Here is an 18,223-nt window from a genome sequence, read left to right on the forward strand (position 1 = left end):
AGCTCCTGGACCATGGCCTGTGCTGGCTCTTCGTCCATTGTGATGCCGCTGTCGCGCCAACGGACGCCTGTTGCGGCGGCGCCGTCGTCGCCGGAAGGAAGGAACTGCTGGGTGACGACATCTCTTGCGCTGCAGGGAAGCGGCCGAAAGAGACGCCTCCCTCCGCCTCCTCTTCATCACTACGCGCGATAGTGAGCGCGATGCCATCGGCGCCAGGAGAGAGAAGGCCGGAGGTCCTTCTCTGCGCTGATGTCCGCCTCGGGAAGGAGAGGTTGCGCCAAGCTGATCCACCGCGCCGCTAGTCGCCTTGGGGGAGAGAGGGGCTGTTGCATCGATGGAAGAAGAGGAGGATGCGGGTGCTAGGCGAGGATGGCGGCGGCGGTGGAGGAAGTGAGCACATGAGAGAGAAGATGGGAGAGATGGGGGCACCGGTTGGTTAGTTTATCTCTTTGCAGCAATAAGCGGTGGCTTTCTCCTAGGCATGGGCACCGCTTTGACCACAGACACATGCACAGGACCCAAGATACATCGGCCTCACCAGAGACAACAAAACAAAATTGCATGCCACGTCCTAAATCTCTACACAGCTACACGTACACGGCGAGCACACCAAGAGAATGCATCAGGGAAAGCCTCACACGACCCGAAAATTGCTAGAGGGTATCCAAACTGTACACAGCAGCAATCAAAACATTCAATAGTCATACGTGTCAGCACCATATTAATTCTGAGAAGGCTTCAAAATTCTGAGAAAAAAGAAGGTTGTTCACGGATAAGTATAGTATATATATATATAAGTACGTAAATATCAAGCCTCACATGACATGTATGTATAGCAGCATTTTTTTTGGAATCATACTGGAAGTTCCATAACCATACATGCATGTTTGACAACCCTCGGTTTCATTTAGACTTGTGAGAATCTACAAGATGTGGGCGAGTTAACAATCTCGTTGGAGCTGACCTATAACAGTTGAATATAAAATTTCAGCAATTCTTTAGAGTGTGCGTATTCTTTCAAATAATTGCTATGTAAGTCTAACTAAACTGAAACAAACTACAAAGTAGACCTATACTATCTATTATCTGAACACATGTAGCCATGCATCACCGTAGCAGGCAAGGCGATTAGCGGTACTTGCAACAACAACACATACCATGAAAAAATTATGTGGTGGTCCCTGGTGCGTTAATTGGACTAGACAGTTGTGTTGCGTACTCTCATAGTGGAAGTAACGTAAATAGTAATATCACAGAACCCAACATATTTTGGTGACATGGCATGATAATAATGAAAAAAGATAATGAGGTGGCAACTAGCTATGTTACCATAACATCACAAACCCAAGACAAGATGAGTCTACAACATAATAAATATAAGTTTACATTATACCACACATTTATTATTCCCTACTATGAAGGTAGTAACACAGCTTTAACATGTGCACGTTACTACTCTATGTTGCTCTCTACTATGACTAGCCTCACGCGTCCGCAAGCCAACACCGGCGGTTGACCAAGGCCTTCCGGCATCGCTAGGTGCCTGAACTGAGACGATGCACCTAGCGGAGAAGACAAGACTTACACAGGGTGCAGGAAAATCGTCATAAAAATCGACTATCGACGCATCGAAAAAGCGTCAGATCTAAGATGGTGGAGGATTGAACGTGCGAGACCTCTAAATTGGTGTCTAGTTGGGGAAGTTAGGCCTATAAATTAGTGTGCTCTGTGGGGTTGGCTCATGAGGCAGTTGTTCTCTCGCTAATGGTTGAAAGCTAGCGATGGTTAGTGCCAGATAGACTACATATTAGTACTACTGGCCACTGCCCGCCACTGCTTATAACTCTTATATGTCTCTGTGGCCACTGCCCTCCTTTGATTATATCTCTTATATGCATTTATGCATGCTGTTTTTTTAAGTGTAAAGCACCGTAAACATAATAAAAACTAGATCGAGATCCTTGAATCACCTAAGGACCACTACCGCTAGAGAGAGCGGCCAACGTGCCGCTGTCTCCTCTCCTTGTCTGGAGCAGATCTGACTTTGTTGATGATAGCCCGCAAATTTTCATGCTTGCGTCCATAAGTACCAATGCCTAAGAACCGAAGTTGTTGTAATTGAACCTTTTAATCAATCAGAATCTTCTGACTCAAATCTTCAAGACACATAGTCCAAACAAGATCCATTTGGAAGCAACGACCAGACAATTTCATGTCCTCGTCACAACCACGATGAGATCGCTATCAATGGGGAGGGAGAGAAGACAGAAAACATTATTCTTATTGTACACATTGCTACCATAGACACCATAACGTGGATGCATGTTGACCATGCTCTGGCTTTAGGGGCCTACTACAACATCAAGTGCAGGTCTGAGACCACCATCCCCCCCCCCCCTCTCCCAGTGCGGAAGCGGCAAACAGAGGAGGTAAGGACCCATCAGTTGTCGGGCAGAGACGGAGGAGGCAAACGACTGCTAGGTTTTCTCCTCTTCATACACAAAATGTAGAACACTTTGGCTCAACGTTTATATACTGGATTTACCAAACAAAAAATAGACAAGTATATTTTTTAGTCTTTTAACTATTCGCAAGTTCACTTTTACACTTTTCATATATCTTTGGTTCTTCATCTTTTGAAATCTGGTAAATTTTGTCACATACACTACCACAACCGATTTTCTCGATTATGTGGCGTGTATTTTTTACATGACCTCCACGTGCCCATTGTTGACGCGTAAAGCACAGGCCCGTTGGGAACCCCAAGCGGAAGGTGTGATGCGTACAGCAGCAAGTTTCCCTCAGTAAGAAACCAAGGTTTATCGAACCAGTAGGAGATGAAGGCCACGTGAAAGTTGTTGGCGGAGGAGTGTAGTGCGGCGCAGCACCAGGGATTCCGGCGCCAACGTGGAACCTGCACAACACAATCAAAATACTTTGCCCCAACTTAACAGTGAGGTTGTCAATCTCACCGGCTTGCTGTAAACAAAGGATTAAACGTATGGTGTGGAGAATGATGTTTGCTTGTAGAAAACAACGAGAGAACAGAGATTGCGATAGATTGTATTTCAGATGTAAAAGAATGGACCGGGGTCCACAGTTCACTAGTGGTGTCTCTCCAATAAGATAAATAGCATGTTGGGTGAACGAATTACAGTTGGGAAATTGACAAATAGAGATAGGATAACAATGCACATACATATCATGATGACTACTATGAGATTTAATTAGGGCATTACGACAAAGTACATAGACCGCTATCCAGCATGCATCTATGCCTAAAAAGTCCACCTTCGGGTTAGCATCCGCACCCCTTCCAATATTAAGTTGCAAACAACAGACAATTGCATTAAGTATGGTGCGTAATGTAATCAACACAAATATCCTTAGACAAAGCATTGATGTTTTATCCCTAGTGGCAACAACACATCCACAACCTTAGAACTTTCTATCACTGTCCCAGATTCAATGAAGGCATGAACCCACTATCGAGCATAAATACCCCCTCTTGGAGTCACAAGTATCAACTTGGCCAGAGCCTCTACTAGCAACGGAGAGCATGCAAGAACATAAACAACACATATATGATAGATTGATAATCAACTTGACATAGTATTCAATATTCATCGGATCCCAACAAACACAACATGTAGCATTACAAATAGATGATCTTGATCATCATAGGCAGCTCACAAGATCTAACATGATAGCACAATGAGGAGAAGACAACCATCTAGCTACTTCTATGGACCCATAGTCCAAGGATGAACTACTCACACATCAGTCCGGAGGCGGGCATGGTGATGTAGAGTCCTCCGGTGATGATTCCCCTCTCCGGCGGAGGTGCGGAGGCGATCTCCTGAATCCTCCGAGATGGGATTGGCGGCGGCGTCTCTGGAACTTTTTCCGTATCGTGGCTCTCGGTAATAGGGTTTTCGCGACGGAGAATTTAAGTAGGTGGAAGGGCAGAGTCAGGGGGCGCTCGAGGGGCCCACACCATAGGGCGGCGCGGCCCCTCCTTGGCCGCGCCGCCTTGTGGTGTTGCCACCTTGTGGCCCCACTCCGTATCTCCTTCGGTCTTCTGGAAACTCCGTGGAAAAATAAGACCCTGGGCGTTCGTTTCGTCCAATTCCGAAAATATTTCCTGTGTAGGATTTCTGAAACCAAAAACAGCACAAAACGAGAGCTGGCGCTTCGGCATCTCGTTAATAGGTTAGTGCCGGAAAATGCGTATAAATGATGTAAAGTGTGTATAAAACATGTGAGTATTGTCATAAAACTAGCATGGAACATAAGAAATTATAGATACATTTGAGACGTATAAAGCATCCCCAAGCTTAGTTCCTACTCGCCCTCGAGTAGGTAAACGATAACAAGGATAATTTACGAAGTGACATGCTGCTATCATAATCTTGATCAATACTATTGTAAAGCATATGAAGTGAATGAAGTGATTCGAAGCAATGGTAAAGACAATGATTAAACAACTGAATCATATAGCAAAGACTTGTCATGAATAGTACTTTCAAGACAAGCATCGATAAGTCTTGCATAGGAGTTAACTCATAAAGCAATAAATTCTTAGTAGAAAGTTTTGAAGCAACACAAAGGAAGATATAAGTTTCAGCAGTTGCTTTCAACTTCAACATGTATATCTCATGGATAATTGTCAACACAAAGTAATATGATGAATTCAAATAAGCAAGTATGTAGGAATCAATGCACACAGTTGACACAAGTGTTTAAGATAGAAAGAAGTAGGTAAACTGACTCAACATAAAGTAGAAGAATGGGCCCTTCGCAGAGGGAAGCATGGATTACTATTTTTGTGCTAGAGCTTTTATTTTGAAAACATAGAAACAATTTTGTCAACGGTAGTAATAATTCATATGTGTTATGCATAAGACATCCTATAAGTTGCAAGCCTCATGCATAGAATACCAATAGTGATCGCACCTTGTCCTAATTAGCTTGGATTTACATGGATTATCATTGCATAACATATGTTTCAACCAAGTGTCACAAAGGGGTACCTCTATGCCGCTCGTACAAAGATCCAAGGAGATAAATCGCATTTGATTTCTCGTTTTTGATAGATCTCAACTAAGGACATCCATACCGGGACAACATAGAAAACGAGATAATGTACTCCTCTTTAATGCATAAGCATTCAACAACGGATAATATTCTCATAAGAGATTGAGGATTAGTGTCCAAACTGAAACTTCCACCATGATTCATGGCTTTAGTTAGCGGCCCAATGTTCTTCTCTAACAATATGCATACTTAAACCATTTGATCATGATAAATCGCCCTTACTTCAGACAAGACGAACATGCATAGCAACTCACATGATATTCAACAAAGGTGTAATAGTTGATGGCGTCCCCAGAAACATGCTTACCACTCAACAAGCAACTTATAAGAAATAAGATACATAAGGTACATATTCTTTACCACAATAGTTTTTAAGCTATTTTCCCATGAGCTATGTATTGCAAAGACAAAGAATGAAATTTTAAAGGTAGCACTCAAGTAATTTACTTTGGAATGGCAGAGAAATACCACATAGTAGGTAGGTATGGTGGACACAAATGGCATGGGTTTTGGCTCAAGGTTTTGGATGCACGAGAAGTATTCCCTCTCAGTACAAGGCTTTGGCTAGCAAGGTTGTTTGAAGCAAACACAAGTATGAACCGGTACAACAAAACTTACATAAGAACATACTGCAAGCATTATAAGACTCTACACTGTCTTCCTTGTTGTTCAAACACTTCACCAGAAAATATCTAGACTCTAGAGAGACCAATCATGCAAACCGAACTTCAACAAGCTCTATGGTAGTTCTTCATTAATAGGTGCAAAGTACATGATGCAATAGCTTAAACATGATCTATTTGAGCAAAACAATTTCCAAGTATCAAATATTCAAGACAATATACCAATTACCACATGAAGCATTTTCTGTTTCCAACCATATAACAATGAACGAAGCAGTTTCAACCTTCGCCATGAACATTAAAAGTAACGCTAAGAACACCAGTGTTCGTATGAAACAGCGGAGCGTGTCTTTCTCCCATACAAAGAATTCTAGGATCCGATTTTATTCAAACAAAAACAAAAACAAAAGCAAACAGACGCTCCAAGTAAAGTGCATAAGATGTGACTGAATAAAAATATAGTTTCACTAGAGGTGACCTGATAAGTTGTCGATGAAGAAGGGGATGCCTTGGGCATCCCCAAGCTTAGATGCTTGGGTCTTCTTGAAATATGCAGGGATGAACCACGGGGGCATCCCCAAGCTTAGACTTTTCACTCTTCTTGATCATATTGTATCATCCTCCTCTCTTGATCCTTGAAAACTTCCTCCACACCAAACTCAAAACAAACTCATTAGAGGGTTAGTGCATAATCAAAAATTCACATATTCAGAGGTGACATAATCATTCTTAACACTTTGGACATTTCCCAAAGCTACTGAAAGTTAATGGAACAAAGAAATCCATTCAACATAGCAAAAGAGGCAATGCGAAATAAAAGGCAGAATCTGTCAAAACAGAACAGTCCGTAAAGAAGAATTTTTCAGAGGCACTTAACAGGCTCAGATGAAAAATCTCAAATTGAATGAAAGTTGCGTACATATCTGAGGATCACGCATGTAAATTGGCAGATTTTTCTGAGTTACCTACAGAGAGTTCTACCCAAATTCGTGACAACAAGAAATCTGTTTCTGCGCAGTAATCCAAATCTAGTATCAACCTTACTATCAAAGACTTTACTTGGCACAACAATTCAAGAAAGTAAAGATAAGGAGAGGTTGATACAGTAGTAACAACTTCCAAGACTCAACAAAACAGTAATAAAAACATACATGGGTTGTCTCCCAAGAAGTGCTTTTCTTTAACGCCTTTCAGCTAGGCGCAGAAAGTGTGAATCAAGTATTATCAAGAGATGAAGCATCAACATCATAATTTGTTCTAACAATAGAATCAAAAGGTAACTTCATTCTCTTTCTAGGGAAGTGTTCCATACCTTTCTTAAGAGGAAATTGATACTTAATATTCCCTTCCTTCATATCAATAATAGCACCAACTGTTCGAAGAAAAGGTCTTCCTAAAATAATGGGACAAGATGCATTACATTCAATATCCAAGACAACAAAATCAATGGGGACAAGGTTATTGTTAACCATAATGCGAACATTATCAATCCTCCCCAAAGGTTTCTTTGTAGAATTATCAGCGAGATTAACATCCAAATAACAATTTTTCAATGGTGGCAAGTCAAGCATATTATAGAGTTTCTTAGGCATAACAGAAATACTTGCACCAAGATCACATAAAGTATTACAATCAAAATCATTGACCTTCATCTTAATGATGGGCTCCCAACCATCTTCCAACTTCCTAGGAATAGAAGTTTCAAGTTTTAATTTCTCTTCTCTAGCTTTTATGAGAGCATTTGTAATATATTTTGTAAAGGCCAAATTTATAGCACTAGCATTAGGACTTCTAGCAAGTTTTTGTAAGAACTTAATAACTTCAGAGATATGACAATCATCAAAATCTAAACCATTATGATCTACAGCAATGGGATCATTGTCCCCAATATTTTGAAAAATTTCAGCAGTTTTATCACAAACAGTTTCAGCAGTTTTAGCAGTTTCAGGCAGTTTTGCACGCTTTGCACTAGGAGTAGAAACATTACCAACACCAATTATTTTACCATTGATAGTAGGAGGTTTAGAAACATGTGAAGCATCATCATTACTAGTGGTGGTAATAGTCCAAACTTTAGCTACATTATCCTCTTTAGCTAGTTTTTCTTCTCTTTCCCACCTAGCATGCAATTCAGCCATCAATCTAATATTTTCATTAATTCGAACTTGTATGGCATTTGCTGTAGCAAATGACTTAATATCTTTATCTTCATTAGGCATATCTTTCAATTTTAAAAGATCAACATCAGCAGCAAGATTATCAACCTTAGAAGCAAGAACATCAATTTTACCAAGCTTTTCCTCAACAGATTTGTTAAAAGCGGTTTGTGTACTAATAAATTCTTTAAGCATGACTTCAAGACCAGAGGGTACACTCCTACTATTGTTGTAAGAATTACCATAAGAATTACCATAACCATTACCATTATTAGAAGGATATGGCCTATAGTTGTTACCGGAATTATTCCTATAAGCATTGTTGTTGAAATTATTATTTTTAATGAAGTTCACATCAACATGTTCTTCTTGAGCAACCAATGAAGCTAAGGGAACATTATTAGGATCAACATTAGATCTACCATTAACAAGCATAGACATAATAGCATCAATCTTATCACTCAAGGAGGAGGTTTCTTCAACAGAATTTACCTTCTTACCTTGTGAAGTCCTTTCAGTGTGCCATTCAGAGTAATTGATCATCATATTATCAAGAAGCTTTGTTGCCGCCCCCAAAGTGATGGACATAAAAGTACCTCCAGCAGCTGAATCCAATAGGTTCCGTGAAGAAAAATTCAGTCCTGCATAAAAGGTTTGGATGATCATCCAAGTAGTTAGTCCATGGGTAGGGCAATTCTTTACCAAAGATTTCATTCTTTCCCATGATTGGGCAACATGCTCATTATCCAATTGCTTAAAATTCATAATGCTACTTCTCAAAGATATAATTTTAGCAGGAGGATAATATCTACCAATGAAAGCATCTTTACATTTAGTCCATGAATCAATACTATTCTTAGGCAAAGATAGCAACCAATCTTTAGCTCTTTCTCTTAAGGAGAAAGGAAACAATTTCAGTTTTATAATGTCTCCATCTACATCCTTATACTTTTGCATTTCACAAAGTTCAACAAAATTATTAAGATGGGCAGCAGCATCATCGGAACTAACACCAGAAAATTGCTCTCTCATAACAAGATTTAGTAAAGCAGGTTTAATTTCATAAAATTCTGCTGTAGTAGCAGGTAGAGCAATATGTGTGCATAGGAAATCATTATTATTTGTGCTAGTGAAGTCACACAACTTAGTATTCTCAGGAGTACCCATTTTAGCAGTAATAAAAACAAGTAAAGTAAACTAAATTAAGTAGAGTAAATGCAAGTAACTAATTTTTTTGTGTTTTTAATATAGAGAACACAAACAAGACAAATGAAATGAAGTAAAGCAACTAATATAGAGAAAGCAAACAAAACAAAAAATAAAATAAAGTAAAGCAAGACAATAACAAAGTAAAGAGATTGGATGTGAGAGACTCCCCTTGCAGCATGTCTTGATCTCCCGCAGAACGCGCGCGGAAATTTAGCTTGTTGACGCGTAAAGCACACGCCCGTTGGGAACCCCAAGTGGAAGGTGTGATGCGTACAGCAGCAAGTTTCCCTCAGTAAGAAACCAAGGTTTATCAAACCAGTAGAAGATGAAGGCCACGTGAAGGTTGTTGGCGGAGGAGTGTAGTGCGGCGCAACACCAGGGATTCCGGCGCCAACGTGGAACCTGCACAACACAATCAAAATACTTTGCCCCAACTTAACAATGAGGTTGTCAATCTCACCGGCTTGTTGTAAACAAAGGATTAAACGTATGGTGTGGAGAATGATGTTTGCTTGTAGAAAACAACAGAGAACAGAGATTGCAGTAGATTGTATTTCAGATGTAAAAGAATGGACCGGGGTCCACAGTTCACTAGTGGTGTCTCTCCAATAAGATAAATAGCATGTTGGGTGAACAAATTACAGTTGGGCAATTGACAAATAGAGATAGCATAACAATGCACATACATATCATGATGACTACTATGAGATTTAATCAGGGCATTACGACAAAGTACATAGACCGCTATCCAAGCATGCATCTATGCCTAAAAAGTCCACCTTCGGGTTAGCATCCGCACCCCTTCCAAGTATTAAGTTGCAAACAACATACAATTGCATTAAGTATGGTGCGTAATGTAATCAACACAAATATCCTTAGACAAAGCATTGATGTTTTATCCCTAGTGGCAACAAGCACATCCACAACCTTAGAACTTTCCGTCACTCGTCCTGCATTCAATGGAGGCATGAACCCACTATCGAGCATAAATACTCCCTCTTGAAGTCACAAGTATCAACTTGGCCAGAGCCTCTACTAGCAACCGAGAGCATGCAAGAACATAAACAACACATATATGATAGATTGATAATCAACTTGACATAGTATTCAATATTCATCGGATCCCAACAAACACAACATGTAGCATTACAAATAGATGATCTTGATCATGATAGGCAGCTCACAAGATCTAACATGATAGCACAATGAGGAGAAGACAACCATCTAGCTACTTATATGGACCCATAGTCCAAGGATGAACTACTCACACATCAGTCCGGAGGCGGGCATGGTGATGTAGAGCCCTCCGGTGATGATTCCCCTCTCCGGCAGGGTGCCGGAGGCGATCTCCTGAATCCCCCGAGATGGGATTAGCGGCGGCGGCGTCTCTGGAACTTTTTCTGTATCGTGGTTCTCGGTAATAGGGTTTTCACGACGGAGAGTTTAAGTAGGCGGAAGGGCAGAGTCGGGGGGCGCTCGAGGGGCCCACACCATAGGACGGCGCGGGCCCCTCCTTGGCCGCGCCGCCTTGTGGTGTCGCCACCTCGTGGCCCCACTCCGTATCTCCTTCGGTCTTCTGGAAACTCCGTGGAAAAATAAGACCCTGGCGTTCGTTTCGTCCAATTCCGAGAATATTTCCTGTGTAGGATTTCTGAAACCAAAAACAGCACAAAACAGGAACTGGCGCTTCGGCATCTCGTTTATAGGTTAGTGCCGGAAAATGCGTATAAATGATGTAAAGTGTGTATAAAACATGTGAGTATTGTCATAAAACTAGCATGGAACATAAGAAATTATAGATACGTTTGAGACGTATCACCCATCCATGCCGGCTTCTTCTTCCCCTCATGTTTTTTTTTTCATTCCCACATGGTGGTTTTCTCCCATCTAAATCCAGAAAGAGCTTGAGCTCCCCATTACATCACATCGTGTATTTATGTATGTTATATGATTTTTCTTCTTTCTTAATTTGGTTGTTGGCATGGTAAATTCATATGTGCTAACATTTTAGTATAGCAATTCAGGCAAAAAAACACGCCAAGAAAGAAATGGATAAGAAACCAAGTTTAATTTTATGTTGCTGGTAAGTTCCTTATCCGGTCAACCTACTCTACTCATATGAGGTGGGACCTACTATTGTATGAGATATTTTTGGAAATATAAGAGTCAAGCTCGAAAGCTTCTCTAGGAGCTTCCTCCTCGTTGATTTCACAACTATGTCAATGTGCACACATAGAGACCAATCAAAATGTAATAAATACAACTTTCTAAGTTTTGTGTGTGTAGAAAAACCCGTTCTTTCTTGAATATGTCTCCCCAATATACTTTCTTCACTGATTGCGCCTTGATCGCCACCTACAAGTTGCATCTCTTCTCCAAACGTCATCCTCCAACATCTCAAGAATTATTTAGCCGTTATGGCTACTTCTTAACTGATGTTTTAATTGGGCCTTTGATCTTGTGTTGAACTATCAAATTTTTATGTTGATTTTGAGAACTCTAATGTAATTGTTGGGTTTTCATAAATCTGATGATCAATACAAAAAAAGGTTATCATCAAAAACTATGTTCTTGCTTTTGTGCTTTTGATTCTGTGGGGATATGCTAGTAATAGCGAAATATATGTGGGATCCTATTGTTCTCGATGTACCATGTCTCTTCCTCCAAACTCTTGCTCGGACCATAAACTTTATTAAAATATTCAAGTGATACTCCTTTTCCTACTGCTAATAGATTTGTTTTTATCTTAGTGACGATACTTTACTTTTGGCACACAACAAGAATAACTACTTATGTTTGCAAGGGAGGCGGAACTTGTATAACATATTAACTTTTGTGATATATGGACACATTTATAATGCTAATTTGTTTTATATCTAAACATTTTCTGTACATAGTTGAACAAATTTCACAAACTACAAAAAAAGTTTGGAGAACATATGGAAATTTTTGAAAATATATTTATATTAAGCACAATTAAGGTAGGTTGGATTTTTGTAGGCTCATAGTGCTCCCTGCAGGCGCTGTTTAGATGGGTTTCCTATAAGGGTTATACCTTTTGGCTTCCTTCGCTAGTAGACTACAAATTCCTTCAACATGTTTTATTTTCAGAGAATCGACAATAAAGGAGACCACCCCATAGTGGGTCAAACGATTTTCCCTCCCTTAGCGAGGCAGGCAATGGAGAGCAGCATGTGAGATGCGACGCTTAGTTCCTCCAGCGAGGCAGCGAGGTGAGGCAAGTAGGTGCCGGTGCCATGCAGTTGGGCCTCTGGCGGGAGGCTAGGAAGGCCCAACAAGTGGCACAACGATCTCAGGAGGGAAGCAACGAGGATATGGGGAGCAACAGAAGAGGATGACATGGAACATGCGACCCGAGAGGAGTCAAACGACACTAAATAGCTCCGCCGAGCTAACAACTAAATGATGTGGTGTGAGCGGATGTTAAGGATAGAGAGATAGTGGGAGTATACCGTGGCAACACCATATCTCCAAAAGACGCTTTATATATGGATGTAGTGGCATGAGAAATAGCCCCCGCTATTAAGAGTGGGATGCTTGACATCCTACATGTAAGGTGTGAAATGGCACTTTTGGTGGCTGACAAAAAAAATAGTTATGAGGTGAGATTCGTAGTATCTTGAGAAAAAATGTAATTTTTTAACATTTTCATTGACATTGATAGTATACCAGAGATGCTCTTGCATTGTTTTAGAGAATAATAGGATTTCCTAGCTAATGCTTAATCTGGAGATGGGGGTGTGTCTGCACTACAGTCCTTTTCTCTAATGGGCTAGCCCACTGATCTTATAGGTTTAGGTTTGTATTTGCTTTATTTTCTATTTCTTGTATAGTTTCACATTATTCCATTTTATTTTTTACTTATGGTATTTTATATTGTCGTTTTCTTTCTCTCAAAATTAATTATTTACAAAAAAATTATTTCTTGTTTACTTAGTTTTTTCTCTATTATTTTTTGCATGTTTCGTGAGTGCATCCACGTCTGCAATTTTGTATTGTAGACAAAGTAAAATTGAATGTAGTTCAAATAAGTTTATCATGTGTGCAAGAGTTTACGCCTTTAAAAACTCTTTTTTTTATCTCACTGTGCTTCATGATGAATGGACCTTTGCCCTGTTTGAGAATATCCCTCCTTCTTCCACCCCATCCAATAGACTAATTAGGACCATCTGGCTCACATTTTGTTCACCATTTTTAATGAGTTATGTGACTTCTCCTAGAATTTGCGGAATATTTCATAGATTGTGGAACACATCTCAATGCTTTTTTTGTCCATTCGAACCACATATATTTACCTACATATTCATCAAAAGTTGGGATAACATCTTATTGAAATGCATTAAACGTGAAATTTGAGATGCATGAGCATACTTCTTTGATGCTAGAACACTCTTTTAAAATATCCATCTAACCTTTTTTGTGTCTTTTTTTGAAACTTTTTTAGAAGCTACTAAGAGATCCACATAAAATAATGAAAATAATTTATAAAGGGACGCAACATTCCATCTCATTCAACATTTTTTACAAGTTAAGTGGACAATTTATTTGATATACATGAACAGTAGAAATTTAGAGGGTAAACCATATTTTTAATGAATACAACTTTTACATGCATATCATTTTATCTCTATTGAAACACATTTTAGTATGTCCCAAAAATAATGTATTTGTCATACATGAAAATATTCATAGATATTGGAGCATATTTTCACAGTTTTTTTTACATGGGACACTTTCTACACAAAGCCATTATACATGTAATACTTTTTATGAGATACAATTTAAAATTTATTTGTGTTTACTACAATTTTTAATTTTTAAATGTTATACTTGGACTTGCTCCTTGGTGTGCCCGTTTGCCGCCATGGTCGCTCTTTTTAAAGGTGAGAGGTATGAACAATCAGAATAGGTGCACCCTTGAAAGGTTGCCTCTCTATCTTTCGACAAGTAGGCACCATGCTCTCTGCCGCTAAATCCTAGAGCTAGTTGGATTCTAATATTGCCCTAAAGTGGGACCATTTGGAGATTTCACACTCTGAGCAGATTTAGTCCATGCCAAACGAAGATACGATTTTCTTCTTTCCTTTTCCCCCTTGTTTTTTTACTTTTAATTCCTTTCATAATTGTTCTAATATTTCATTCTCTTTTTTTGTTTACTTACTTTTTATGCATTCGTTTTTTTGTAGTCATGATACACATGCCATTGATGTCATTGGATAAAAATGATCATGTATTATTGTAAACTGGATATAGGCAAGTTGTTTTTGTAGCAATGCTTTTGAAGGAAAAAAGATGAAATTTATTTTATGGAGTTATTATCATCTAAGTTTCGTATAAAAGTAAGTAAAAAATTATGTGGACAATTTTGCAAAATAAGTTAACATGCAACCTGGATAAAATTGTTCTCCATACAAGTATGTTTGTCTACCAATTAAATATTTTCAAAACATATGTGAGTGAGCAGTTTCTTGGGCGTACACGGATATTTTAGTTAGTACTACACAAAATGTTTATCCTTTAATGTTTTAAAACATCCAATGGACATTTTGTTTGATGCACATGCATAGTTTAGTTAGTACTACATAAACAAGTTACCTATTAGTATCGCGTGAACATTTTGTTTGAGATACATGAATATTTTAGGTAGTATACATAAATTTGTTTCCATATAATATGAAACATGTAAAAAAAGTATCTATGATTTATTTTTTGTTTGGATTTTTTTGAGAGGTGCATGTGTGAGGTACCTTTGCAGGTAGCTCGACCAAGATCTTCTTTCATATAAGTCGATTTTTAAAATATGCAACTTTATGTTAGCGAAAAAACCTCAGGGCTTGGAAAACCATACTTTATTTTAAAACCCTAACATTTGTTTGGCATAAAATAACATTAAGTTTGATCATTCTGAGCATATTTTTAGGAAAGAACCTTGATGATTTTAGTAGACATTTAAACTGAATTTTTTAACGGAAATTGATATTTGTATATGCTATATATGAAACCTATTTTTAGAAGTTCCTTTTTTTGACATGAAATGTATTTTCAGAAGTCCCCACGGTCCATGATTCCTTCTTTTTCGGTATGATGAAATCTGGGTACTTACCTATTAGGCCGTCTAAATGACACACCAATAAGACTAAGGGCCTTTTTAGAACAAAGGAAAATTATAGAATTTTTGGAGGATAGGATTTCTATAGGAAAATTTTCTATCATGCCGTTTTGGAACAAAGGAATGGGAATCTAAGATTCTTTTAAATTTTCTATAGGATAGGTTATTCATAGAAATTTTGGAGGAAAACTAACATGAGGTCTTACCTCATATTCTCATCTCCTTGTGGCTAAGATTTCTATGCTTTGTCTGTGTGACATCCAAACGATATTCTTAGAGCTTTCATGTGGTTTAGGATACATGTCATTTTAATTCCTGTATTTTTCTTATTTCTAAATTTTTCAATTCATGTGTTTTACACATGGCCTAACTAGTCCATTGGACAGCTATCAGCCCATCAAAACTTGTTATAGAACTTCCATCTAAAAATAATCGTCTCAACTTTTTGTAGATACGGATGTATTTAACACGAAGATGTGTCTACATCCTCATACTTAGACAAAACTACCTATTTTTAGACGGAAGAAGTATTATTATTTGCTCCGCACACCCCAGCTGCCCCCACCGATCCATCCACCGAAATCCCCAATTCGCACCTCTCCTCGACCTCAATCATCCCCAGCCGAAATGGATCCGCCGCCCGCCGGCACACGGCGGCAGGCGGAGCAGTGGATGAAAGTTGCCGAAAAGCTCCTAGTGGCGAATGACCTCGAGGGCTGCCGGGAGTTCTGCTCCCAGGCCCTCGCCGCCGACCGCCATACCCCGGGCGCCGAGGTTCTCCGCGCCGCCGCCGACGTCCTCCTCACCGCCCAGCGCCGCCGCATACCCAACGGTCAGCCCGATCCCTACGCTCTTCTCGGCATCGACCCTGCCAACCCCGCCTCCCGCCACCCAGACGCCGTCCACTCCAGCTACCGCCGCATCTCCCTCCTACTCAACCGATCCCACCCGGACAGCCCCTGCTCGGCCTCCGTCGCCGAGGCTGCCCGCCTCGTCGCCGGTGCCTGGGCCTTCCTCTCCAACCCCGGACTTAAATCCGCCCTCGACACCCAACTGGATGCCGCCACTCCAGCTCCCACTCCCACTCCCACTCCAGCTCCGATGCAACAGCGTCAGCCGCAGCCATCGTCGCGTCCACGGCAGAGCACGATTGGGGCAGCTCACCAGCCACCGCCGCCTCCACAGCCGACTCCGCTGCGAGCAGCTGCCCCGCCGCCCCTCCCACAGCAGAGCCCGATGTGGGCAGCTCCCCAGCCACGGCCGCCTCCACAGCAAAGCCCGATACCAGCATTTCACCAGCCACCGCTGCCTCAGCAGTCAAGTCCGCCTCGAGCAGCTCCCCAGCCGCCAGCAAGAGCAGCTGCCCCGCCACCGCTTCCACGGCAGAGCCCGGTAAGGGCAGCTTCGCAGCTGCGGCCGCCTCCACAGGACAGCCCGATACCGGCAGCAGCTCACCAGCCACCACCGCCTCCACAGCCGAGTCCACCGCGAGCAGCTGTCCAGCCACCCTCCGAAGCAGCACCCCAGCCAGTGGAGTCTGGCACATCGCCTTCGTCGCCATTCTGGACGCTCTGCAGGGCCTGCTCCCACATTCACCAGTACGATCGCATCTATGAGGCGCGCAAGCTGAAATGCTCCAGTTGCCACCAGCCATTTGTAGCCGAGGCAATGGCCGAGACACCGCCAATTGTGGCGGGCACTGACATGTACTACTGTACCTGGGGTTTCTTCCCCGTTGGGTTCCCAGGGTGCCCTGGGTTTGAGAATCTGGTCAATAAGCAGCCACAGGGAGCAGATCAGCTGGTTGCGCCATGGCTTGGAGCCAATGGTGGTGTGGAAGCCAACAGTGATGCTGATGTTCAAAATGGGACACCTGTTAGTGCCGCGGTGGAGTTGCCAGTGGTGCTGGAACCTACACCGGAACCTTTAATGCGCATGAGAGTAGAAGTGCCAGCTGCGCCTTCACCCGAACCTGTAATGCCCAAGAGAGTGGAGGTGCCAGCCGCGCCGGAACCTGTAATGCCCACGAGAGTGGAGATGCCAGCGGCGCCGAAACCTGTGAAGACCATGACAGTGAACTCAGTGAAGGTAGGAGGGAAGAAGCGCGGTCGACCCAAAGGCAGCAAGAACAAGAAAGGCACCAAGAACAACAAGAAATTATGACTTGGTAGGCATGAAGACGGTTGACTTGTTGTTTGTTTGTGGCATGATCAACTTGTTGTCGTCGACTGAAGTCTTTGATCAGTAGGTTGTTTGCTCGTTTGCTGCTGGCAGTATCTTCCGTGAGTAGCATGTCAATTTTCGTGGCGGGAGAATTCTCTGTTTCTCGGGTAGTCTTGCTCAGTTGCTGACTTATGCACCCTCTCTTGTCACCAAGATTTAGATGTTAGCTGTTGTATGTTGTCAAATTTCGTCACTTTCCTTAATAAAGCTAGACCTGTGGTTCTAAGGTTATTGGGATTTGGTAGTACTTGATGCTGAGCAATGTACATTCAAATAATATGCTTTTGTAAGCTCTGCTCTGCACAGTGTTGCAGCAGTGAATGAAGTAATCTCAGGTTTATGTTATTTTTGGTGTGTCCTGCTCATGCTAATGTCCAAGTCCCTGATTTGAACATTTGCTTCCATTCTTAATGCTATGTCAGTTGTTGCCAAGTGCCAGCAGCGCCGAAACCTGTGAAGACCATGACAGTGAACTCGGTGAAGGTAGGAGGGAAGAAGCGTGGTCGACCCAAAGGCAGCAAGAACAAGAAAGGCGTCAAGAACAAGAAGAATTTATGACTTGATAGCCATGAAGACGGTTGACATGGCATGATCAACAGGTTAGTTGAGCTATTCATGTGATCCTGTTGTTGTCGTCGACTGAAGCCTTTCATCAGTAGGTTGTTTGCTCGTTTGCTGCTTGCAGTATCTTCCGCGAGTAGCATGGCAATTTTCGTGGCGGGAGAATTCTTTGTTTCTCCGGTAGTCTTGCTCAGTTGCTGATTTAGATGTTAGCTGTTGTATGT

At 41.3% G+C, this 18,223-nt stretch overlaps 1 protein-coding gene across 1 annotated transcript; it reads left to right on the top strand.

Moving 5' to 3' along the window:
- Positions 1-15,794: 15,794 nt before the first annotated feature.
- Positions 15,795-17,767, top strand: LOC124653424 (pollen-specific leucine-rich repeat extensin-like protein 1). Its single transcript, XM_047192488.1, has one exon. It carries the CDS (start codon positions 15,843-15,845, stop codon positions 17,376-17,378), a length of 1,536 nt encoding a protein of 511 aa, XP_047048444.1. The 5' UTR covers positions 15,795-15,842; the 3' UTR covers positions 17,379-17,767.
- Positions 17,768-18,223: the final 456 nt, after the last annotated feature.

Source organism: Lolium rigidum, chromosome 5 (assembly GCF_022539505.1).
Source record: "Lolium rigidum isolate FL_2022 chromosome 5, APGP_CSIRO_Lrig_0.1, whole genome shotgun sequence".
Taxonomy (NCBI): Eukaryota; Viridiplantae; Streptophyta; class Magnoliopsida; order Poales; family Poaceae; genus Lolium; species Lolium rigidum.

Bases quoted from the DNA above. Each gene is read 5' to 3' on its own strand.
- LOC124653424 (XM_047192488.1), top strand. From the start codon at position 15,843: ATGGATCCGCCGCCCGCCGGCACACGGCGGCAGGCGGAGCAGTGGATG.